The sequence below is a fragment of the Triplophysa dalaica genome, chromosome 15 (assembly GCF_015846415.1).
Source record: "Triplophysa dalaica isolate WHDGS20190420 chromosome 15, ASM1584641v1, whole genome shotgun sequence".
Taxonomy (NCBI): Eukaryota; Metazoa; Chordata; class Actinopteri; order Cypriniformes; family Nemacheilidae; genus Triplophysa; species Triplophysa dalaica.
In genome coordinates, this window is record NC_079556.1 from 21,406,445 (window position 1) to 21,431,851 (window position 25,407).

Here is a 25,407-nt window from a genome sequence, read left to right on the forward strand (position 1 = left end):
TCAATGAGATGAAATCAAGAGCAAATAGAATTCTCAGATGTTTCTTTTAAGAATGTATGGCACATCATAAATGTGTCTGTCATTAGAGTTTGAGAAGAGATGTCGACAATGTGTCAAACTGAGCTCAGATTTTTGTATCGTCTGCAATCAAAAGTCAATATTAGTGAAGATCTCAATATTGACTCAACATTTCTCATCACATTTATTCAAATCCAGATTATTTCACCTCTACAATCTATACAATAATGCATTTTACATCAATTTTTACAATTACACATTTCTTCTAAGCAATTTTTGGAGAAACATCCGAGACTTAGTCGATACTTAAATGAAACACACCTGAAAACTCCATCAAATCTCTAATGATCAGATGTTTGTCAACGTTCTTTTTCCTGTGGAATACTAGATTGCATTAACAGAATGTGCGAAGATTCTTCTGTTTAATCAATTTTATATATGTATTATAAAAGATATACATACTGTACAGAATACAATTCCACACATAGCCCCAGAACGGGTACATGGACTCTTCTAATGAGCGCTGAAGGAATTTGGATGTGTCTGCCAGCATGCACTGAAACACCATTTGGCCGTCCACCAGACCACAGATTCACGCTGGAGTTAGTGGCGTACAGGAGAACGCTGATCTATCAGTCCTGGAACGTTTCATTTAATCACAAAGTGCTGCGTGGTGTTCATTCTTCAGTCGCGTGTTGTACGTTCATCTGCCAAAGTGTGGAAAGCTCAGATCTCACGCTGAAGGTTTGAGAAAAGTGCGCAAGACACGTCTAATTCTATGTATTCTCATTGGGACGGCACAATCCTGGCACTCGTCTGGACGTAAGAAATTCCAGATTTGGTACACATTAATCTTCAGTTTCAGAAGGTTTTTGCTGAGTTGAGGCTTTTCAAATAAAGTGTAAATATACTGAGTATAATAATAATGGTCATAAATTATGAAATGTTTGTTATGAGAACTTAATTAATAATCATTTTTAAATCCTTTTGGTAATAGATCTGCTTGGAACATGAAAACTCATAAATTTGTCTTTACTTACTTGGCAATCACTTTGATTGCCAACAAAACACAGACTTGTGACTCAGTTTCACTCACCGCCTGCGGTTCATGACCGGCATCTTTTAGTGCTGGGACTGTTCCATCTATTGTGCAGCCACAGGCAATCGGTTTGCGCAAGCGTTAGGTCGCGTTTTAATACGCGTTTTGTACCCTTGAAAGTAGGCTAACTGTAGGATGGGTACACCGCCTGAAAGGTTATCTCAGATAAGGGGAAAACGGTGTTGTTTTTATTACTGCATTTATTTACGAAAAACAGCTGTTCATCTCCCCCAGAACACGCACTATACAAACAATCTGCCCTATAAGTGTGTGGGGCACATGACTGCAACTGTGATAATAACCTTCAGTTTCTTGCACAGATCAGTCGACTCACTTAATAAACGTTAATTTAACGTCACAAGGGGCAGGGATTAGTTTTGTGTTGAATGCATTTGCGTTTTTTAGTTTTATTGATTTAACTTTAATTAATTCTCATAAAGATCTTCATGAACATCTTCAAAAAAAAAACAATGCCTTGATGTACCAGAGGACTGTGGGTGAGTACATTAGTAGCAATTTTTGGGGAAAGGAATATAAAATACAATTAAAAAGACAATATCGCTTTTAATTTAATATCATGAAAAGATACAAATACTGGATGCAACATTTGTGTGCAAGTTTAAATATATGGCCTATAAGTAACAGCCACAAAAACAGTATAAAAGGAACAAAACGCAACAAATAACAGAAATACAAAATTACAGAAGAAATGAGGATATGGTAAAAAAACTGGCCCGCATCATATTTATACTTTTGGAATCAGGCCCTAAGAGAAAAGTAGTTGAAGAACCCTGTACTACATAATATGTCCAACTCGTTTTTTGATAGGTTGACCATGCTGAGCATGAGAAGCCAGCACATTGTAAAGAAGTCAGAATGCATGAAACAGCATTAAATCCCCCCTTTAAAGTTCACGCTTTAAGTGTTTTTAATGCAGAAAATTGATTTTACGTCAACAATTGTTTTGGAGTAATGTGAACTAATGGTTTTAGGTAACGACTACTTACATCAACCTGTCTACTGCATAAGATTCTATGTTAACCAAAGCTGAGTTTCAATTTGTTTAAACACTAACAACTGTGGTTGCACTGGCATATCTTCAAATATATCAGTGCAATTGTTTGTCTCAAGATGCACACCAGTAACGTTTATTTGCACAGTATGTCTTTAAAAACAACCGAAATATCCTTCTGAGACCTAGTCCTGGTTTAAAATAATCCCTGTCCAGAAAACCACCCATAGTTGTAAAACAGTAGTAAACTGGTTTTAAAAGAAGTACACTAATAGCACACTTATTGATTCTGTAAATAAAGCCCAGGGCCAACTACTGTACCAAATTATTCACTGAATAAGTTACACTGAAAATGTATTAAAAAAAAAACTTCTTGTCAACCAACCTGCCATGCTCTTAACAGAGAGATGTGCAGCCTGCGGTTTGGCAGTTGTAATAATTCAGACTATTAATCATCTGCACACAAACAAACATTTGTCATGAATGTTCATGTCTCTGACAGCTCAGACAGCGTCCGGCCTTCGGGTCGAGAGCATCGCTGCCTGTTGCGCATCAGACATGATGACTTTCACACACATTTCCTGATCTGAATCCACACTCGCCACATCAGACTGAGGTTCTGATCCGTGTAAACATTTCCCGGTCCTGCCCTGTCGCCAAAGAGATGATTTGAAGGGAAGCTGCTGGAGCCACACACAGAGTTTCTGGAGCGTCTGCACACATGTGAGTCTGAGACAGATACCACGGTTTGAACTCATCCACAGAATGAAGAATAAACAGGATGATATTTAAACTTCTGTGTTGCTCGACAATAAACCAATACATCACTGTCTTGGCCTGTCAGTAGCCTATGTTATAGGGACGTGTCAATGAGACCAGATGTGTTGAGAAATAATCATGATAAACTCGGGCACTGCATTTAAGCCAAATGTGAATTTGTGACGTGATGTCAATCATCACAAACTGAATACAGAAGGTCGATACTTCAGTGTAGTAAATAATGAGTCAATGGCTGACTGTGATAGCAAGAGTAAGAGTCATGAATCTAAAACATTTACATCCACTGAATCATGTTTCAATCTGTGTCTCATGAACTCCAACTCCAGCTGAGATTCATTCATGAGTTTCATTTACTGCAAAATCTGAAACCTCACAGCGCCCTCTTATGGACAATCCATCTGTCTGCTTTTACATTTTTATATTCCACGTATTTTTCGGTTCATTTTGTGTAAGAAATGTGTTGAACATTATATTGACATTTTTAGAAACTCATTTAGAAACAAAAGGTCTTGCTATTTGAGGAGGCAATTTCAACAAATAATTGTTTTTAATAAACGATTTTAATAAGTGGTTATCATCACATGTATGCAGTTCACAAAATCACTTTATCTGAAAGAAAAAGTTTTAGGATAAATACGCTTACAACAGTATAATGGAAAACTCAAAGCACTGATATCTTTATGTAATATTATTTATTTATTTTATAGTGTATGCAGATTATATTTATTGATGTTTGTAAAGTTATAAATCAATATTACTGCTGTTTCAAAACAGTGACTATAATTATTAAAAACAATGAAATCATATTTGGTAATTATACGGATTATAGGATACATAATACATTAGGGATGTAACGAAATCAACAGCTCACCAAACGACTATACCTCGATATAAAGCACACGGTATGATATTTGTTGCAATATTTAAAATGACAATTGATGCATGCCATAAGAATCCTCTTTTCTTTATCCTCTAATCATAACTGTTGCTTAGAGTTGTGAGCTATAGTATGAAATGGGTCAAATGACCTATAAATCCCTTTATAAAATAAAACAATTGCACAAGCTGGACCTTGACGAAGGTAACATCTAATATTTTCTGAGATCCTCTATGTAACAGGAAGTCCTATCGTTTACAGTCATGTGACCACGATCATTTTGAGACAATTTTGCTATGACACAATATATCATGTTAAATCCCTATAGTCCATACCTTTAAAATTCAAACAGTTAAATAACAATAACAATAACCCAACACCACATAAGAGTCTATCTTAAACCTACAACTTAAAACCCAGAGTTTAAATAATCAGGTTGTTAAAAAATGGAAAAGAATAATTAAACAAACTTGCTTACTTTCAATCCTTTATAAAATGAATTCAGATGATCTTATTAATATGTCTTAATTTTTATCTTCCCCTATACTGTAGCAATGACCCCTAAGATACCACAGATATCTTAAGGGTCATTAGCTTTACTACACGAAACACAGCATCTTGACTCTTAAGTATAGATGTTCTATTATGAAGTGTTGATGGTGGATTGATTAATGGTGGAAGAGGATCTGTCCGGATCATCAGAGAAACTGCCCTCGGCATCATTACGAATGTGATAATAATACAGAAAGAGAAAAAACCCTGAAGAACAACAAACAGACAGATGGGGCAAATCCTTAATTCTTAAAACACACGTGATAAAGGCGCTTTCGTCTTAACAACACCAACAAACGTTACTGCGCATGCGCTCTTTTGTGACCCCAACTGAACTTCCGGTACACATTCACAATAGAGCCCCTGTAGATTATTTCTAATAACGATCAAGTGTGAACAAGCATTAAACTCATCTTTCCAATATTTTGAATTTAGTGTGCGAAACCAAGCTCAACCGCTAGATGTCAGTGTACCATACAGTTTGTTTAAATGTGACCGAACTACAGGACCCATTCAAAAAACATTTTATTTAATACAATTATTATACAATAAAATAATATAATGAATTAATACCAACATAAATTAAATATAAATCATTGTATTACTAGACACTAGCCAAAAGCAAACCGGAAGTTTACTAGGGGTCAGGCGCTTGCAGTTCCTATGAAACGGTCTATATTTACACATGTAGTGCAGGAGTATTTCTCACCCTGAAAAGAGTTCAGCACACAGAAGATATAGTAGGACGGGATGATCATGTCTCCATAACTGAAGAAAGCCACGGCCCACGTCAAGCCCAGGAGAACAAACAGACTCAAGATCATCATCACACGTGTCTTCAATGTTGCTTTCTTGACATCACCCACACGCATGTTTCTTGCTTGAATAAGTTTGGCGACGATCATGACGAAGACTCCTGCTGTGAAACTGAAGACCAAGGAATAGTAGCCGATGTTCACTATGTAGTGAATGTTGTGATTTGTGATCCAGCACCTGAGACGAGAAAGTCAAAGACTGTGAAGATGAAAGTGTCATTATTTACAGTCCTGTGACACGTGACGCTGAACTTACATTCGTGTTGTTTTTTCAGCAGAGGATTCAATGATCAATAACTTGTATTCTCCAAGAGCAGCAATAATCACAACTACTGGACACGAACAAACTGAAAACAGATCGAGAACAGTTCAACTGTCTGTGAGTCTTCACATCCTCGTAATAGAATCAAAAAGGAAGATTTGAACTCACCCCATCCTGACACAATCATCTTCTTCATGTAGTTTTTGATGGTGATATTTTTTCGGATGAGCCAGAAATACATATGAAGAGCTTGAAGGAAGAACCAGGTGAATGTTGACAGCATAGAGTAATGCATGATCAACGCTATGACAGTACATGCTGAGCTGGATTGTGTGTCGGCGATGCTCTCGTTGGACAAAAACGATAAATTCAGTATAAATAAAGCCACAAACATATTGATCAGGATCTTCGTGGACTGGCTCGATTTGTTTTTCCTGTAAAAAGCAAAAGTCACCTTTCAGAACATCTGAAGCACAACTGATGCAGGAAGTTACACACGAAAGATAATAAACATAAACAAGCATCAGTAAGAGTGATTTGTGACTTTACAAACATCACTGATGTGTTGTATGTGTGATTACAGTAGGTGATACTTTACCGTAACAAGAAATGCATGAACAGAGCGATGCCCAGAAAAAACATGGATAAACCACAACCAATATAAGAGATATAAGTCAATGTGTCCACATGTGGTGACGTGATGTTTGCATTGGGAATCGACTGAAAGATGAAAGAACAGAGATGGTTACACATAGATCAGTATATTTAATAAAGTTTTCATATGACAGACTGTCATTCGCTGCTTCGAGTTTTCCTTCAAGCTTGTTTTAGATAAACAGGACTAAAGACTACTGTACAATTTATCAGTTGTTCCTCTTAAACCGTAAAAAGAGTAAATTGAGAGTAAATGAAAATGTTTGCTGTTATTAGCTTTTCAGATATGAATCGCTCTAGAGAAGACTTTAATAATCTCTCATGTGGAGTTTCTTAAGAGATCTGCTCAGATTTGCAAAGTAAAAAATCAAGACAGTGATCTTTATATGTCCTCCAACATCTGAGCTCATGTGAGATCTCTACACTATATCAACAATTGACTCATTTTATTGCTCCCAAATAGAAACATCGGAGACCAAACTGGTAACCTAAATGAAACATTATGAAAGACATTTTACAAAATTTGTTATGCGGAAAACATCTTACCATCAGCACAGCGAAGAACGTCAGATGTGAACATGAACACTTGATGATGGTCTGGTTAATTATTTCTGTCTCACAGCCGGATGTAGTCCACGTCAGGTTTCCTGAGCAAAAACAAAATAAGAGAAAATGAGTAGAAGAATAGGGTTTTCATGTAATAGTAAATAAATAAAGTAAAACTATTTGAAAATTGTATTTACCTCTTCCATCCCATGAATTGCAAGACATATTAACAACCTGTACAAGAACAACAATTGATCTTCATTTATGTAACAATCATCAATACAAAATACTTGGGTAGCACTTTATTTTACGGTGCCCTTGTTACACATGTTATATGCATTTATTATAGTATTAACTATAAATTATGCATAAATACATGTAACTACCCCTAAACGACACCCTAGTCCTAACCCTCACCCTATAGTAAGTACATGTAGTTCATTTTTATTACTTAAATGTATTATTACACTGTAACGCGTGCACTGTAAAATATAGTGTAACCAAAACTTGCTTACCAGGTTTTTTATTCTGATGAATATCTCAATATTGTTAGTAAGATTTGAGATGTTGGCTCCCATAGATATTCCATAAACCTCATTATTCAAAACAGTGAGATTTGTATCACTGTCCTAAATCAGCAATCATAAAAACAATAAAGTAAATGATCAAGAACCACAGAGAAAAACATTTTGACACATATTCTTGTAGCTCACTTGCCAGAGCGCTGCGCAAGCAACGGTAAGATCATGGGTAAGATCATGGGTAAGATCATGGGTTCAGGGCCAGGGAATAGGACTAAAAGACTTATAAATTGCTTTGTTAAAAGTGTCTGCCAAATTCAGAAATGTAAATTATCTAAAGAATCACACTTTTAAAGAACTTGTGTTACAGTTTTACATGAAAAATGATATAGTAAAAAAAGGTTCACTTTATGGCTTGAGGTATAAATAGAAACACATATGACATTTTAGTTACACTTCATTTCACAGTGCCCGTGTTACAGTGTATGTATTAAGTACGGAATAATAATAATGAACTACAGGTACTTAATATAGGGTGAGGACTAGGGTGTGGTTTAGGGGAAGTTACAATGAAATTATGCATCATTTATAGTAAATTCTGTAGGACATACATGTAACATGTGTAACAAAGGCACCGTAAAATAAAGTGTTACCAACATTTTTTATCTGTTGTGGTGTTTGAGAATGTGCCAGGTTTCACTACATTTCTTGGTTAGCGATCAAAGCAGATAAAACAAGTGAATTGTGTAGAAATCAATGTGTTGATTACATTGACGTCCAAGTTTTTGAACTGAAGAACTCCAACAAATGCGCTTCCGTTGTTTTCCAGAAGGGATTTCTTGAATGCCTCCGCTGAGATTTTCACATACCAGGAATAATTTTTTTGCTCGATATTTTGAGGCTCAGTAACCTGTAAAAATACCAATACTGTAAATGAAAGATCACACAACAGATGAAGAGTGTTTTAAAGTTTCTCAAGACCTACAGTTATCTCATTCTGATCTGATGAGGAGAACAAGATGATGTCTTTGGGTACTTTGCTGCTGTCCTGTATGTACACGAGACCATTAACGCCATTCACAACATTGGGTTTAAAGCTTTGATTTTTTTGCTTCATCTCATTCGCAGTGTTCTTAAGGTCGTCCATCATGTTTCTGCAACATGGTTTTTAAATCACATGATGTTCTGCACTAGAGATTTAAACAACTGATGACGGGTCACTTACGAAGCTGCTGTAGTACTAATGGTTGTAGATGGGGTCATGGTTTTAGATGTAGTGTCAGCCATAGTTGATGTCAAAATTTTAGGTGAAAACGATTTGGGAGATGGTGAATCGGTCACAGATGGGGTTCCATTGGCAGACTGAGAATCAGTTATAGACGAAGTCACGGTCCACATATGTGATAAGGTGATGTTTGCATTGGTAATCGACAGAGAGATGAAAGAACAGACAGGTACACATTACACATAATCATGACAGATAAACTGCTGTTCACAACATAGCATCACATTTGTTTTGCACACTCATCTTTGTTGACATCAGCTTCTATGATGTCAGATGTTTCTCTCTGGAGAATAATACTCCAATAAACTTAAAAGTGCGAGTTTCCAATGAGATTTTAGGCCATCAACAAATCCCAGATTGATCTGAGCTCACTGAGTTTACAGCTCTTGACATGTATGTAACCAAAGGACTCATATGTGTTTATTTCTTCTCAAGAGAAACATGTGAGACACGTCTGTTTTCTTAATTGAGCTATGAAAGAAAAAACTTTTATCTCACCTTCAGCACAGCGAAGAATGGCAGATGTGAACATGAGCACTTGATGTTGGTCAAGTTAACTTCTGTGTTACAGCCGAACGTTGTCCACGTCAGGTTTCCTACACATAAACAAAAAAGAGAACACAACAATGAGAGAAATTTGCTATGAATTGTGCCGTACTTTATGAATCTGCATTTACCTCTGCCATCCCAGGAATTGCAAGACACATTACCAACCTGTACAAAAACAAAAATTATTACTTTATCTTTGCCACAATCAGAACAGTGTCTTTCTTAAAAAACTTTCATTACCAGATTTCTCGCTCTGATGAATATCTCAATATTGTCAGTAAGATTTGAGATGTTGGCTCCCATTGATATTCCATAAACCTCATTATTCAAAACAATAAGATTGTAATCACTGTCCTAAATCAGAAATGAAAATGTGATGTTTAATATTGCGGAAAGCAACAGGTTTACAGAGACACATGTTTACAGAGACTGAACACTATCTAAAGTAACAGTACAGCAAATCAGATGTGGGTCCCGGGGGAGTTTTGAATAATCCAAGTTGTTCAAAAACGATGGTTAGTGAAGCAAGAAGCTTGGTTAGTTTGTGAAGGTTTTAGAGACCCCCGACAGAAACAGAATGCAGATACAAGAAGTAAATGTGTTAAAATTAACATGTTTACATTGGCGTCAATGTTTTTGAACTGAAGAACTCCAACAAATGCGCTTCCGTTGTTTTCCAGACGTGATTTATTGAATGCCTTTGCTGAGATTTTCACATACCAGGAATAGTGTATCGGTGTGATATTTTGATCGTCAGTAACCTGTTAATAAACAAGATAAATGAAAGATCACACAACATATGAAGAGTGTTTGAACGTTTCTAAAGACCTACATTTATCTCATCCTGATCTGACGAGGAGAACATGATAACGTCTTTGGGTTCTGTGTTCCTGTCCGGTCTGTACACGAGACCTCTGACGCCTTCCATGACAATCTCTTCAGTAATTTCTTTGTTTTTTTCCATTTCGTCCACTATGGTCTCAAAGCCATTCATCAAATCTCTGAAACATGGTTGAAGTCACATGATGTCCTGCAGTAGTGATTAAAACAACAGGTGATGGGTTCACTTACGACGCTTTTGAAGCACTGATGGTCATGGTCGTTGATGAATCGTTGGTCAGAGATGGATGGCTGCATGTCACACACACAGCTTGTTTCCCTTTCTTTTGCAGAAGATAAGTGGTAGCTTATGAAAATAAAATATATTTTATAAGCGTTTTATTGTGAGGACCAGCTAGTGTCCGCACAATTCAAATGGAGCATTAAACACTATGTTTATTTGAAAAGCAATAAAATATTTTTTTCAGTGATATTAAGGTAGTGTTAAGCTAAAAATATGCAGTTTTTACATAAACAGATGCTGCTGTTGTGTTATCTGCTATTTAATTTATCCAAAGTGGCATTCAGGTGTACATGACATTTTCACAAAGTTTAGGAGCTACACTACATTAAATATAGCACTAAATGTGGTTCCCCCATATGATTGCGAGAGAAGCACCAGTTTTAGTGCTACACGATTTTTTTCAAGTGTACAGAACTGTGTTATAGCAGAGACGTTTAACGTTAAAAATACCTTCAACATCACGCAGGCAGTGGGATGTGTTACCTGTTAAAAAAATCTGTTAGTCTGTTTGGTGATGATAGAGGCACAGATGTGACACACTTCCCAATGTATGTTGGGATTGCAATATATCTATACAGGAGATGAAACTGATTTTGATTTATTTCACCCGAGTTTGTGATATGCTCTTTTCATACTGTGCTTTAGTTGGTAAAGCAAGTAATGATAGAACATGTGTCTCTTAATGTACTTAAGTCCCTTTGGATGAAAGAATCTGCCAAATGCATATGGGTGTTTCTTATCAACCCTTTTTTAACATGAATTACTAACATATTATCTCAATAATCCTACAAGCCTTACAATAAGTAAGACAATGCACAGCCAAACCCCCACAGGGTGATCAGGGCCTGAGGCTGAAATTTTGCAATGACAACCAGCTGCCTGTACATGATCCTGCTTACTGTACAGCTACTTGCCTCATAAGTACATTTTTGGATATGAAATATTTTCTATGCTTATCTGTATGCAGACCTTGCATGAGGAAAATCCATTTACGTTTGGTTTTAAGGCAAGACGGAGATGAACATGCAACATGTTATTGCATTTATGTATAATTTAAACTGCAATGGTCAAGATGACTACTGTACCAGAATGACCCTGAGCGGTTGTTATGGGGGAATAGCATACCTTCTAATATCACGCCTGGTAGTCCGGAGGGCCCTGTGATAATAGAAGATATAAACTGAGACACGATATAATCTTTCCTGTATGTATGAATAAAAGTAAGTGTGACACACACCTGATAAATTATTACAGCCATCTGATATCACCTTTACCAGCTGATCTGGCTTGAACAAACTTGTGATATCCTCAATTTTCTTTTTCGCAGTTACTTTAAATAGGTGCCATTTTCTTGTTATTTTAATTTTTTGGCAATTTCCTAAAAAGCAAAGAGATCATGTTACACTTGGTGAAGCGGTTTACGAAAAATAAAAATTATAGATTGAACTACCCTCAAATCGTTCGTCAACTCTAATCCCCGTTTATCTTCAGAACACAAATCAAGATAGTTCAGAACCACCAAACACAGAACGATCCCCTAATGCTAGTTTTTGGTCCCCTGTTCTAAGAACATTCTTTTCAGGTTTACATTTCTTGCAAGGAGAAAAAAAAGTCCCCAGAGTTTCCAGGCTGGGGTTTTTAAATCACAAGAAAATAACGCTCCCTGGTGGTTATTTTTTGCAACCACACAATAAAATCTCTCTGTTGGTTCTTTTTTGGTCTTTAACGTTAGTTTTTGGTTCCCATAACGTTATGGGAACGAGCAACTAACATTCTATTAACGTAAGGAGAACTTTCCTGGAGAACCACAAACGAACCTTAGAAAATAACGTTCTGGGAACCAAAGTACAGAAAGTAAATAAAGACATAGTAGAAATAGTCCATGTCATTCCAGTTGTTCAGCCTAAAACTAAATAAAGGGACGAGAATACTTTTTGTGCGCAAACAAACAATAATAATCAGCCATATTCAAATATTTCCTCACTTCCGCGTCAGTATAAAACGTGGATATGGAAGGCCGTTTTATCAAAATTGTCTTTAGACGTAACGTGTACAGACGTTATGGTTCCTTCAGACCGCCGCCGTCGAGAGCGTCAAAAATCATTCTCGCTGCCCTGCCAACAACGCTGTAGAAAGATCCGTGGACGTTTTGGCGCTCTGGCGTAGACCAAAGTTTACAGTGCTGAGTTCTCTGGAATCCTCACTAGCGGAATACTGCTCGCAGCTGCTCGGTGCCGGCTCACATTGAAAATGAATGACTTCCGGACACTTTGACGCTCTCGACGGCGGGGGTCTGAACGCACAGTTACCCATAGTTCACAATGCAAGCGTGAGCAGAGAGAGCAGTATCGATAGCCAAAAGGGATCAAAATTATTTTGATCGCCGTGTTAATATTAAAACGCCAATTTCTTAAACTCCGACTTGCTGCAGAGCGTGCAAACCCAGAAGAGGAGGGGGTATGTATATTAGCTAATAAATTCGCATTTTGTGTGACCTTAACTTAACGTTAATTTAGCACCAGGCATATGGCAAACCTATGGTGTCAGAATTACGATGTAGTTTAAACGCGTTTATATCCCAACGTCGTTTTTGACGGCGTTTAAAACTGTAATGGCGCCGTATTAAAAAAATTCCAAACGCCGTTAAAAACGCGCAAAAAGCTGTCTATAGCGCCGTATAAAACGCTGGTTTGGTGCCACAGTGCGTGCGTTATTTACGGCGTTTTGCCTATCGTATAATGAGCCCCTCCCACTGGTTTCCACAGCCAGTAAAAATGAGCTGTTCTCAACAAATCACTGATGAACTGAGACAGACCAGACCAATTTACCAATGATCATGCCTTTGAAAATACAGGATATTATGTGCACAGTGTTACAGTTACTGTACCTCTGCTAACATTGAACATATCAAAGCTTGCTTTCTAAAGGAAGGACTTTTTGTAAATCTAAAGTAACAGCGTGGTGCTCCAAAATATTCAACAAAAAAATTGCATGTAAGATCTACAGTAAGCATTCAGTAGGTGTGTGTTAAATACATGTTTCCCTCACTGTATTTATGGGAAATGTAACTCTATACATAATTTAAATAGATTTTACCATCTGGAGAGGAGTATTTTTTGTCACTCATGATGCAGTGGTTCTTATTCTGCGTATCATTGAGACATTTCAGTTTTAAAGCTGGAAGAAAGAATTAATTGAATGGATTTGTCAGTTTTCACAGGTATAATAAATCCAGAAATTAAATATACTGTAAACATGAGTGCGGACACATTTTATACCTACCTCGACAGTTTTTGGAGTCTGGATTTCCTTGCACGTTTGTACAGGCTGAACAACAAAAAGTCAACAAAATATACTACAAACAAATTTATACATTTGTGTACACTATATGGTCATCATATTCTTATAACCAATCTCAGACCTTAAATTCAATTTCTAGAAGTTAATTTTCTATAAATCACTTGGGAGTCGAATAATGTAATTGTGACCTAAAAGGTATTTTTGCAATCAAACAGATTACACAGAGAACATAAATCAAACACATGTATTGGCACTATATTAACTTTTTAATATAATGAAGGTTGTTAGAAAGCAACATACTTATCTGGCATGTAGCACAGAAGATGATCCAGAGAAACGTGTGTATCTGCCAAGTCTTCATCTTAGGTGACAGCGTCCTGTGAGAAACACTAAACTCTGTTATAAACAAACATTAATGATCATTCTGATGAAGATGAAAATGAAGTGATGATCCACAGATGATTTTACCTATTCTAAAATCAATCCACAAGATCATGTGTTGAGTTTTCACTGATGAAGAGTCATTTACATTTTCAAACATGCAAATCAAGTTCCAGTTACACACACTCCTCTACCGACCCAAATACACATTATATTTATAGAGATGGGATCATCCAACATTTATGAGTGAATAAAAGACAGCATTTACATTCTTTTATCAACTTTTAATAATCTCATACAGCAGAAATCCTTTAAATGTGAAACTTTCAATAACAACACTGCAGTACGATTGTTTATGCGGCAGATGTTTTTAGCCCAGAGTGACTACAGAGTAAAATAAAAACTCATGTTCACAAAAGAGAGAAAACAAACGTTATATTCATTTTCATGGCAAGACGTAAACCTAAACAAATCAAAACATTTCATCTATTTTTTATGTTATTGTTAAAGTTTTTATATATGTTCATTTTCTTTTGATGTTTGATTGATCATGTATAAGAAACATAACATTATTGACAGGTTATGAAACTGTGTTGCGTGCTGTATTTTACATAACCAAATCTAGTCTCACCGCATTCATACCCATCACAACATTCTCTGGTACAATGCAAATGTGTTTTCTTTCATTTCTGCTTATTTGTGTTCATTACTTTCACCATGTCGATTCTAATGAATAACTACATGAAGACCTCTTGTAATGGCCTTTCTTCAGCTTTAGCCATTTCTAGTGGGAAAATATATTTGATGCTATACTACAGACTTCATCAGCAGTAATTTATTGTGACAAAAAATATTTACCCCAAAACAAACTGTGATTCCCTCAAAAAATTATACCCCTTCCCACCGGCCTTTCCACATCACTTCCTGCCTTATATGGCTACATACAGGAAAAGCAAAGACACAAGGGGAGAACTATAATATGCATCAATGAACAATGAACATAGATAGCGTGTTACACAAATAAATATGGCTTCTGCACCTCTGTAAATCTCATATCAGTTTGTTTTTATTTAATTTAAAAAGCCTTAGAAATCAAACAGGAAGTGTGTCCAAAGAGAGCAGGATTTATATTGATCATCAGGATCTGATCATCATTCACAACTTTATCTGAGCGTCTGTGTTTCACAGGAGGACATGAGCTCAACATGAAGAAGTTTGAGTAATAGGGACTCACAAAACCTAACTATTGTGTGTTTTCAGGAAAGATTAGTAAATCAGTAATGCTTAATAACAATCAAGTTCTGAAATATACACAACATATGAAATTGTACGTGGTGATGTGTTCACATTATGAGAGGAAACACAGCATCTTCACTCTTAAGTATAAATGTTCTCTTTTGAAGTGTTGATGGTGGATTGATTGATGGTGGAAGAGGATCTGTCCGGATCATCAGAGAAACCGCCCTCGGCATCATTACGAATGTGATAATAATACAGAAAGAGAAAAAACCCTGAAAAACAACAAACAAACAAACAGTTAGAGACAAATCCATCATCCTCAAACACAGGTGATATATTTATGACACATGTAGTGCAGGAGTATTTCTCACCCTGAAAAGAGTTCAGCACACAGAAGATATAGTAGGACGGGATGATCATGTCTCCATAACTGAAGAAAGCCACGGCCCACGTCAAGCCCAGGAGAACAAACAGACTCAAGATCATCATCACACGTGTCTTCAATGTTGCTTTCTTGACATCACCCACACGCATGTTTCTTGCTTGAATAAGTTTGGTGATGATCATGACGAAGACTCCTGCTGTGAAACTGAAGACCAAGGAATAGTAGCCGATGTTCACTATGTAGTGAATGTTGTGATTTGTGATCCAGCACCTGAGATGAGAAAGTCAAAGACTGTGAAGATGAAAGTGTCATTATTTACAGTCCTGTGACACGTGACGCTGAACTTACATTCGTGTTGTTTTTTCAGCAGAGGATTCAATGATCAATAACTTGTATTCTCCAAGAGCAGCAATAATCACAACTACTGGACACGAACAAACTGAAAACAGATCGAGACCAGTTCAACTGTCTGTGAGTCTTCACATCCTCGTAACAGAATCAAAAAGGAAGATTTGATTGAACTCACCCCATCCTGACACAATCATCTTCTTCATGTAGTTTTTGATGGTGATATTTTTTCGGATGAGCCAGAAATACATATGAAGAGCTTGAAGGAAGAACCAGGTGAATGTTGACAGCATAGAGTAATGCATGATCAACGCTATGACAGTACATGCTGAGCTGGATTGTGTGTCGGCGATGCTCTCGTTGGACAAAAACGATAAATTCAGTATAAATAAAGCCACAAACATATTGATCAGGATCTTCGTGGACTGGCTCGATTTGTTTTTCCTGTAAAAAGCAAAAGTCACCTTTCAGAACATCTGAAGCACAACTGATGCAGGAAGTTACACACGAAAGATAATAAACATAAACAAGCATCAGTAAGAGTGATTTGTGACTTTACAAACGTCACTGATGTGTTGTATGTGTGATTACAGTAGGTGATACTTTACCGTAACAAGAAATGCATGAACAGAGCGATGCCCAGAAAAAACATGGATAAACCACAACCAATATAAGAGATATAAGTCAATGTGTCCACATGTGGTGAGGTGATGTTTGAATTGGGAATCGACTGAAAGATGAAAGAACAGAGATGGTTACACATTACATGTCTCATGACAGACTGACTGCTGTTCACTGTTAATACTCATTTGCTTTATATGTTTGCTGATGTCAGTTTCTCTCTGGAGAATAATACTCCAATAATCTCACCTAATATTGAGGTTTCTAAAGAGACCTCAATATTACCATCAACAAATTCTCAAATGATCTGAGCTCACTCGCTCTTGACTCTTACTGTATGTTAACAGTTGACTCATTTGTGCTTATTTCTACTCAAGAGAAACATGTGAGACAAAAATGATACTTTAATTAACATTAAAAAAACATTAAAAAGTGATCAAAGAGCAAACTTTGAGAAACACAGCTTACCATCAGCACAGCGAAGAACGTCAGATGTGAACATGAGCAATTGATGATGGAGTCATTTCTTTGCGTTTCACAGCCGGGCGTCGTCCACGTCAGGTTTCCTAACAAAATGAGATTTTATAAAAGGCACTATTTGCACTTAGTGTTAATAACAATAGGTTGTGTTTACACAAAGTGAAATTAGCAGCATTTCTTAGCGATACTAAACCAAAATAGCTGCATTTCTTTGTATAACATAGAAACTGTAGTTAGATGCTATCGGTACTAATAAACAGTGGCTGATAACGTTATTATTTGCCCTTTGGGTAATTGTTGTCCATTAAAAATCATGCAATGATAACAATCATTATTTTGAAAAAAATAATGTAAATGATTGCCAGTTATTGAGACATTAAAGCCCTACACTTTGTGAAAATAGTCTCTGCCAACAAGGCTGAAATTTGTATTCAGTGTAAATAGACACTCCGTAAAAAAATGATGTGAAAACTCTGCAATACAATTATTTGAAACTGTATTTACCTCTGCCATCCCAAGAAGTGCAAAACACGTCGCCAACCTGCACAAAAACGTTGATTTTGTTTTTTTTCTTCATTTTTGTTTGATTATCAATAAAAAACATCCTTACCAGATTTCCCGCATGCACGAATATTTCTATATTGTCTGTAAGATTTGAGATGTTGGCTCCCATCGATATTCCATAAACCTCATCATTCAAAACAATGAGATTTTTAGTTTTGTCCTGAATCGAAAAATGACGAAAACAAAGAAGTAAATGATGAAATTCATACATGTTGAAAAAACAAGAGATATGTTAAGAGACCCTTAAGAATCAGATCTGCCAGTTTATTCAGCAGTGAAGCTGCCAAGCGCTTGTTAACTTACACTACACCATAAATTAATGTTTTTGTTATGTAAATGTAATATACATTTTAATCATTTGTTTTAAAAACAAGCTCTTTGGTGGTGTTCTTATTTATTGCCATGATATGTGACTTTCAAAATCCATGACTGACTTTTAGCAGTCAGACTCCTGAGACCCACGAATGTCCCCGAAGACCCAGACACAAGAAAGCAAATACAAAAAGTAAATCGTGTAGAAATCAATGTGTGAGATTACATTGGCGTCCATGTTTTTGAACTGAAGAACTCCAACAAATGCACTTCCGTTGTTTTGCAGACGTGATTTATCGAATGCCTCCGCTGAGATTCTTATTAACCAGGAATACTGTATCTGCTGGATATTTTGATCGTCCTTAACCTGTTAATAAAGTAGATAAATGAAAGATCACACAACAGATGAAGAGTGTTTGAACGTTTCTCAAGACTTACATGTATCTCATTCTGATCTGATGAGCAGAATATGATAATGTATTTGGGTTCTGTGTTCCTGTCCTGTCTGTACACGAGACCTCTGACGCCTTCCATGACTATTTCTAAAGTAGATTCATTTTTTTGTTCCATCTCGTCTGAAATGTTCTTGAGGTTGTCCATCATCTCTCTGAAACATGAGTTTAAAATCACATGATGTTCTTCAGTAGAGATTAAAACACCCAATGACGGGTTCACTTACGGAGCTGATGAACTGATGGTTTTAGATGGGTCCGTTGTAGTAGTTGCATTTATGATAATAGAGGGTGTTATGGGTGGGGTCGTGGTTGTCATGTGGGTTGTGGATGGGTTCATGGATGTGGTCGTGGGTGGGGTGGTGGTTATCATGGGGTTGGGGGATGGGTTTGTGGATGTGGTTCTGGGAGGGGTCGTTGTGGTGGTGGGGGTGATGGATGGGTTCATGGATGTGATTGTGGTTGTGGTAGGGGTCGTGGTGGTGGATGTGGGTAAGGCGGTGGTTATCATGGGGGTGGTGGATGGATTCAAGGATGTGGTTGTGGGTGTAGTCGTGGTGGACGTGGGTGGGGTCGTGGTGGTCATGGGGGTGGTGGATGGGTTCATGGATGTGGTCGTGGGTTGGGTGGTGGTTATCATGGGGTTGGGGGATGGGTTTGTGGATGTGGTTCTGGGAGGGGTCGTGGTGGTGGTGGAGGTGGACGTGGGTGGGGTCGTGGTGGTCATGGGGCTGATGGATGGGTTCATGGATGTGATTGTGGTTGTGGTCGTGGTGGTGGATGTGGGTGGGGCGGTGGTTATCATGGGGGTGGTGGATGGGCTCAAGGATGTGGTTGTGGGAGTAGTCGTGGTGGACGTGGGTGGTGTCGTGGTGGTCATGGGGGTGATGGATTGGTTCATGGTTGTGATTGTGGTTGTGGTAGGGGTCGTGATGGTGGATGTGGGTGGGGTCATGGTGGTCATGGGGGTGATGGATGGGTTCATGGATGTGATTGTGGTTGTGGTAGGGGCGTTGTTGTCGGATGTGGGTGGGGCGGTGGTTATCGTGGGGGTGGTGGATGGGTTCATAGATGTGATTGTGGTTGTGGTAGGGGTCGTGGTGGTGGATGTGGATGTGGGTAAGGCGGTGGTTATCATGGGGGTGGTGGATGGGTTCAAAGTGGTTGTGGGAGTAGTCGTGGTGGACGTGGGTGGGGTCGTGGTGGTCATGGGGGTGATGGATGGGTTCATGGATGTGATTGTGGTTGTGGTAGGGGCGTTGTTGTTGGATGTGTGTGGGGCGGTGGTTATCATGGGGGTGGTGGATGGGCTCAAGGATGTGGTTGTGCGAGTAGTCGTGGTGGACGTGGTTGGGGTCGTGGTGGTCATGGGGGTGATGGATGGGTTCATGGATGTGATTGTGGTTGTGGTAGGGATCGTGGTGGTGGATGTGGGTGGGGCGGTGGTTATCATGGGGGTGGTGGATGGGTTCAAGGATGTGGTTGTGGGAGTAGTCGTGGTGGACGTGGGTGGGGTCGTGGTGGTCATGGGGGTGGTGGATGGGTTCATGGATGTGATTGTGGTTGTGGCAGGGGCGTTGTTGTCGGATGTGGGTGGGGCGGTGGTTATCGTGGGGGTGGTGGATGGGTTCATAGATGTGATTGTGGTTGTGGTAGGGGTCGTGGTGGTGGATGTGGATGTGGGTAAGGCGGTGGTTATCATGGGGGTGGTGGATGGGTTCAAAGTGGTTGTGGGAGTAGTCGTGGTGGACGTGGGTGGGGTCGTGGTGGTCATGGGGGTGATGGAGGGGTTCATGGATGTGATTGTGGTAGGGGCGTTGTTGTTGGAAGTGGGTGGGGCGGTGGTTATCATGGGGGTGGTGGAGGGGTTCAAGGATGTGGTTGTTCGAGTAGTCGTGGTGGACGTGGGTGGGGTCGTGGTGGTCATGGGGGTGGTGGATGGGTTCATGGATGTGATTGTGGTTGCGGTAGGGGTCGTGGTGGTGGATGTGGGTAAGGCGGTGGTAATCATGGGGGTGGTGGATGGGTTCAAGGATGTGGTTGTGGGAGTAGTCGTGGTGGACGTGGGTGGTGTCGTGGTGGTCATGGGGGTGATGGATTGGTTCATGGTTGTGGTAGGGGTCCTGATGGTGGATGTGGGTGGGGCGGTGGTTATCATGGGGGTTTTGGATGGGTTCAAGGATGTGGTTGTGGGAGTAGTCGTGGTGGACGTGGGTGGGACCTTGATGGTCATGGGGGTGATGGATGGGTTCATGGATGTGATTGTGGTTGTGGTAGGGGTCGTGGTCGTGGATGTGGGTGTGGCGTTGGTTATCATGGGAGTGGTGGATGGATTCAAAGTGGTTGTGGGAGTAGTCGGGATGGACGTGGGTGGGGTCGTGGTGGTCATGGGGGTGATGGAGGGGTTCATGGATGTGATTGTGGTAGGGGCGTTGTTGTTGGATGTGTGTGGGGCGGTGGTTATCATGGGGATGGTGAATGGATTCAAGGAGGTGGTTGTGGGAGTAGTCGTGGTGGACGTGGGTGGGGTCGTGGTGGTCATGGGGGTGGTGGATGGGTTCATGGATGTGATTGTGGTTGTGATAGGGGTCGTGGTGGTGGATGTGGGTAAGGCAGTGGTTATCATGGGGTTGGTGGATGGATTCAAGGATGTGGTTGTGGGAGTAGTCGTGGTGGACGTGGGTGGGGTCGTGGTGGTCATGGGGGTGATGGATGGGTACATGGATGTGATTGTGGTAGGGGTCGTGGTGGTGGATGTGGGTGGGGCGGTGGTTATCATGGGGATGGTGAATGGATTCAAGGAGGTGGTTGTGGGAGTAGTCGTGGTGGACGTGGGTGGGACCGTGGTGGTCATGGGGGTGGTGGATGGGTTCATGGATGTGATTGTGGTTGTGGTAGGGGTCGGGGTGGTGGATGTGGGTGGGGCGGTGGTTATCATGGGGATGGAGAATGGATTCAAGGAGGTGGTTGTGGGAGTAGTCGTGGTGGACGTGGGTGGGGTCGTTGTGGTCATGGGGGTGATGGATGGGTTCTTGGATGTGGTTGAGGGAGGGGTCGTGGTGGACGTGGGTGGAGTCGTGGTGGTCATGGAGGTGGTAGATGGGTTCGTCATGGAGGTGGTAGATGAGTTTGTGGTGGTGGTGGACCTGGGTGGGGTCGTGGTGGTCATGGGGGTGGTGGATGGGTTCATGGATGTGGTAAGGGTCTTGGTAGACGTGGGTGGATTCATGGTAGTCATGGGAGTGGTGGATGGGTTCGTGGATGTGGTCATGGTGATCCCGGGGGTGGTGGTCGTGGATGTCGGGGTGATGGATGGGTTCGTGGATGTGGTCGTAGTGATCCCAGGTCCGGTGGTTGTGGGTGGGTTCATGGATGTGGTCTTGGTGATCCCGGGGGTGGTGGTCGTGGGTGAGGTCGTGGATGTGGGGGTGGTGGAATGGTTCGTGGTCGTGGTGATCCCGGGGGTGGTGGTTGTGGGTGGGGTCTTGGATGTGGCCTCCCTGATACAACTTTGTTGAGAATCAACAAAAAATATTTTTATATTTACTAAACTTGAAGATTGACATGTTTTGTTATAAAGATGGCAACCTATTGGAAAAAAATACAGTGATTATTTTTGTGATTCTGCACAGAAATGACACACTTCCCCTTTAAATCTGTATGTTGATGAAGCAGTAACATTCTTCACCAGCTAAGGGCGCTCTAGACATCTATACTTCTCAATTAATTCAAATTCATCCGACTCCAGGAAACAGAAGTTTTGTTTGTTTTGCTTGGTGCATGTGGAGTTGTGTTAATGTATCAAACGACTTATGTACTATGTGTACAGTGAGAAAAATAAGTATTTGAACACCCTGCAATTTTGCATGTTCTTCCCCTTAGAAATCATGGAGGGGTCTGAAATTGTCATCATAGGTGCATGTCCACTGTGAGAGACATAATCTAAAAAAAATCCAGAAATCACAATGTATGATTTTTTAACTATTTATTTGTATGATACAGCTGCAAATAAGTATTTGAACACCTGTCTATCAGCCAGAATTCTGACCCTCAAAGACCTATTACTCTGCCTTTAAAATGTCCACCTCCACTCCATTTATTTTCCTAAATTAGATGCATCTGTTTGAGGTCGTTAGCTGCACCTGTCCTGCAAGACAGGTGCAGACACCTGTAAGACACCTGTCCACCCCATACAATCAGTAAGAATCCAACTACTAACATGGCCAAGACCAAAGAGCTGTCAAAAGACACTAGAGACAAAATTGTACACCTCCACAAGGCTGGAAAGGGCTACGGGGAAATTGTCAAGCAGCTTGGTGAAAAAAGGTCCACTGTTGGAGCAATCATTAAAAAATGGAAGAAGCTAAACATGACTGTCAATCTCCCTCGGACTGGGGCTCCATGCAAGATCTCACCTCGTGGGGTCTCAATGATCCTAAGAAAGGTGAGAAATCAGCCCAGAACTACACGGGAGGAGCTGGTCAAAGACATGAAAAGAGCTGGGACCACCGTTTCCAAGGTTACTGTTGGTAATACACTCATGGTTTGAAATCATGCATGGCACGGAAGGTTCTCCTGCTTGAACCAGCACATGTCCAGGCCGTCTTAAGTTTGCCAATGACCATTTGGATGATCCAGAGGAGTCATGGGAGAAAGTCATGTGGTCAGATGAGACCAAAATATAACTTTTTGGTCATAATTCCATTAAATGTGTTATGAGGAAGAAGAATGAAGAGTACCATCCCAAGAACACCATCCCTACTGTGAAGCATGGGGGTGGTAGCATCATGCTTTGGGGGTGTTTTTCTGCACATGGGACAGGGTGACTGCACTGTATTAAGGAGAGGATGACAGGGGCCATGCATTGCGAGATTTTGGGGAACAACCTCCTTCCCTCAGTTAGAGCATTGAAGATGGGTCGAGGCTGGGTCTTCCAACATGACAATGACCCGCAGCACACAGCCAAGATAACCAAGGAGTGGCTCTGTAAGAAGCATATCAAGGTTCTTGCGTGGCCTACCCAGTCTCCAGACCTAAAGCCAACAGAGAATCTTTGTAGGGAGCTCAAACTCCGGGTTTCTCAGCGACAGGCTAGAAACCTGACTGATCTAGAGACGATCTGTGTGGAGGAGTGGTTCAAAATCCCTCCTGCAGTGTGTGCAAACCTGGTGAAAGACTTATTTGCAGCTGTATCATAAATAAATAGTAAAAAAAAATCATATATTGTGATTTCTGGATTTTTTTTAGATTATGTCTCTCACAGTTGACATGCACCTACGATGACAATTTCAGACCCCTCCATGATTTCTAAGTGGGAGAACATGCAAAATAGCTGGGTGTTTTTCCTCACTGTATATATGTCAACTGTAAGACCATTGCAATAGCAGCACAAAGACTGTGGATTTGAATCTCAGGAAACACACATACTGATAACACATAAATTCCTTATTGCACTTTAAGTCATTTTGGATAAAATCATTTGCCAAATGAAAATATGTTCTTTATTAAATCTTTCAAAAAGATGACTCATTAAACTCTAAATAGTCAGTAAGCCCCACAGAAATAAGATGTAAACTGAGAGAGACACTTTAATCACTAGAATCTCTCCTGTCTCTGTGTCTAAAAGTAACTTTGACACAAACCTGTTAAATTCTTACAGACTGATGACAGATGCTGCTGCAGGAGCATTGTGATGTCTCTCACGGTCTCATTCAACATAACTTCATATTCACTCCCATTGTTTCTTATATTGAAATTAAACGTTTCTCCAGATTCTGTTGTGCAGTTTCCTGAAAATCAGAAACATAATTTTAGATGTTCCCAAAGAAAGACGGAACTGAACAAACTATGTACTTATGGGAAATGTAACTGATTTTATAAATACATGAACAAATGCATAGACTATTCTTCTGAAAAATGCATTTTGGGAGAAATTTATCCCGTCATTGCATCATTGCATGGTTAGCACATCAGTTTTATAGTCGGGAGAAAAAATCTATTTGAAAGTCAATTTCCACATGTATATTCAGAAAACAAAAATGTTAACACAAATGACATGAGTGTGGACTTATTATTTACCTGAACAGCCTGGGTCAACTGGATAAGCTGTCAGAAAACGACCCACAAGAGTTATTTTGGGGAAGGCAGCACAAAACAAAATGATTAGAACATCAAAACATCTGTGAAGTTCATGTGTCAAAATGTACATTAGTATTTATTTGGTTGTACTCTTAAAAATCAACTTGTAGACTTTAAAAAGGTAATTTAAAAGTCACATTGGTCCTTTTGAAGTGTTTTCGCAAACAAACACAATATAAATGCATCTTATTTTAAATATGATTAACTAAAAAATACAACATACTTATCTGGCATGTAGCACAGAAGATGATCCAGAGAAAAGTCTTCATCCTCGGTGACAGCGTCCTGAGAAACACTAAACTCTGTTATAAACAAACATTAAAGATCATTCTGATGAAGATGAAATGAAGTGATGATCCACAGATGATTTTATCTGTTCTTACATCAATCCACAAGATCATGTGTTGAGTTTTCACTGATGAAGAGTTCATTTACATTTTCAAACATGCAAATCAAGTTTTTTTCCATCTGATGCAAATATACAACAAAAATCCTAACTGTTAAAGTCTAACAACAGTATATAGATAAGGGATCACCCAACATATAATAGACATTATTTACATTCATTTGACAATATCTTATTGTCTCATACAGCAGAAATCCTTTTTATGTCAAATTGTTTATTTCTACATTTGGCAGATACTTTTATCCAACAGCGACTTACAGATGTAATAGAAAAAGGAACACAAAAAATAGAAATCATGTTCACAAAAAGAGAGAAAACAAAAACCATATTAATTGAAATTGAAAGATGTGAACCTTAACATTAATTTATTAAAATATTTGTGATGTTTTATTTCGCAGAGCTTTTTCAAGTGTAAGAAATACAATTATTAACTGATTTGAAACTGTGTTGCGTGCTGTAACCAAATCTAATATGTCCATGACGACACCGTCCGGTAGAATGCAAATATTTTGTCTAGCTTTTTCCTACTGGTTCTGCTCTTTATTTATGTTTAGTTGTCATCGTATCATTCAAGTTTCTAAGGAATTGGATAGAATCCTACAATAATTATTTTTACAATGTTGCCAATATACATTTGATGCATAAAGTCATAGTTCCCCCCAAAAATGAAAATTCTGTCATCACTTAC

The 25,407-nt window shown here is 39.3% G+C and overlaps 2 protein-coding genes across 4 annotated transcripts; both read right to left on the minus strand.

Moving 5' to 3' along the window:
- Positions 1 to 1,844: 1,844 nt before the first annotated feature.
- LOC130437010 (adhesion G-protein coupled receptor G2-like) lies at positions 1,845 to 13,798 on the minus strand. 3 transcript variants are annotated; one of them, XM_056768104.1, is made up of 23 exons: positions 13,694 to 13,798; positions 13,376 to 13,420; positions 13,190 to 13,270; positions 11,331 to 11,471; positions 11,219 to 11,251; positions 10,544 to 10,576; positions 10,042 to 10,156; positions 9,803 to 9,971; positions 9,591 to 9,731; positions 9,211 to 9,324; positions 9,099 to 9,135; positions 8,920 to 9,017; positions 8,362 to 8,498; positions 8,122 to 8,290; positions 7,906 to 8,046; positions 7,131 to 7,244; positions 6,813 to 6,849; positions 6,616 to 6,716; positions 6,014 to 6,135; positions 5,584 to 5,849; positions 5,410 to 5,500; positions 5,048 to 5,331; positions 1,845 to 2,842 (listed from the first exon to the last, which is right to left on the minus strand). In XM_056768104.1, the coding sequence occupies exons 1-23, from the start codon at positions 13,752 to 13,754 to the stop codon at positions 2,736 to 2,738; spliced, it is 2,637 nt and encodes an 878-aa protein (XP_056624082.1). In that variant the 5' UTR covers positions 13,755 to 13,798; the 3' UTR covers positions 1,845 to 2,735. The 3 variants fall into 3 exon arrangements, with proteins under 3 accessions (XP_056624082.1, XP_056624080.1, XP_056624081.1); XM_056768102.1 differs by having other exon boundaries at positions 1,845 to 2,858; XM_056768103.1 differs by lacking the exon at positions 1,845 to 2,842 and adding an exon at positions 3,628 to 4,545.
- A 1,020-nt stretch (positions 13,799 to 14,818) lies between these two features.
- Positions 14,819 to 24,680, minus strand: LOC130436894 (mucin-2-like). Its single transcript, XM_056767910.1, has 14 exons — positions 24,537 to 24,680; positions 24,254 to 24,280; positions 23,818 to 23,964; positions 18,403 to 21,763; positions 18,162 to 18,330; positions 17,950 to 18,090; positions 17,458 to 17,571; positions 17,352 to 17,388; positions 16,836 to 16,933; positions 16,355 to 16,476; positions 15,925 to 16,190; positions 15,747 to 15,837; positions 15,385 to 15,668; positions 14,819 to 15,285 (listed from the first exon to the last, which is right to left on the minus strand). The coding sequence occupies exons 1-14, from the start codon at positions 24,580 to 24,582 to the stop codon at positions 15,152 to 15,154; spliced, it is 5,037 nt and encodes a 1,678-aa protein (XP_056623888.1). The 5' UTR covers positions 24,583 to 24,680; the 3' UTR covers positions 14,819 to 15,151.
- Between the last annotated feature and the right edge of the window lie 727 nt (positions 24,681 to 25,407).

Excerpts from the sequence above, each read along its gene's own strand:
- LOC130437010 (XM_056768102.1), bottom strand. The coding sequence starts at position 13,754 with ATGAAGACTTGGCAGATACACACGTTTCTCTGGATCATCTTCTGTGCT. Across the intron at positions 10,577-11,218 it reads ACCAGGCGTGATATTAGAAG|GTAACACATCCCACTGCCTG; the intron begins GTATGCTATTCC and ends TTTTTTTAACAG. Across the intron at positions 6,717-6,812 it reads CAATTCATGGGATGGAAGAG|GAAACCTGACGTGGACTACA; the intron begins GTAAATACAATT and ends GTTTTTGCTCAG.
- LOC130436894 (XM_056767910.1), bottom strand. The coding sequence starts at position 24,582 with ATGAAGACTTTTCTCTGGATCATCTTCTGTGCTACATGCCAGATAA. Across the intron at positions 24,281-24,536 it reads CTGTGCTACATGCCAGATAA|CTTATCCAGTTGACCCAGGC; the intron begins GTATGTTGTATT and ends GTTTTCTGACAG. Across the intron at positions 15,669-15,746 it reads GCTGAAAAAACAACACGAAT|GTGCTGGATCACAAATCACA; the intron begins GTAAGTTCAGCG and ends TTCTCATCTCAG.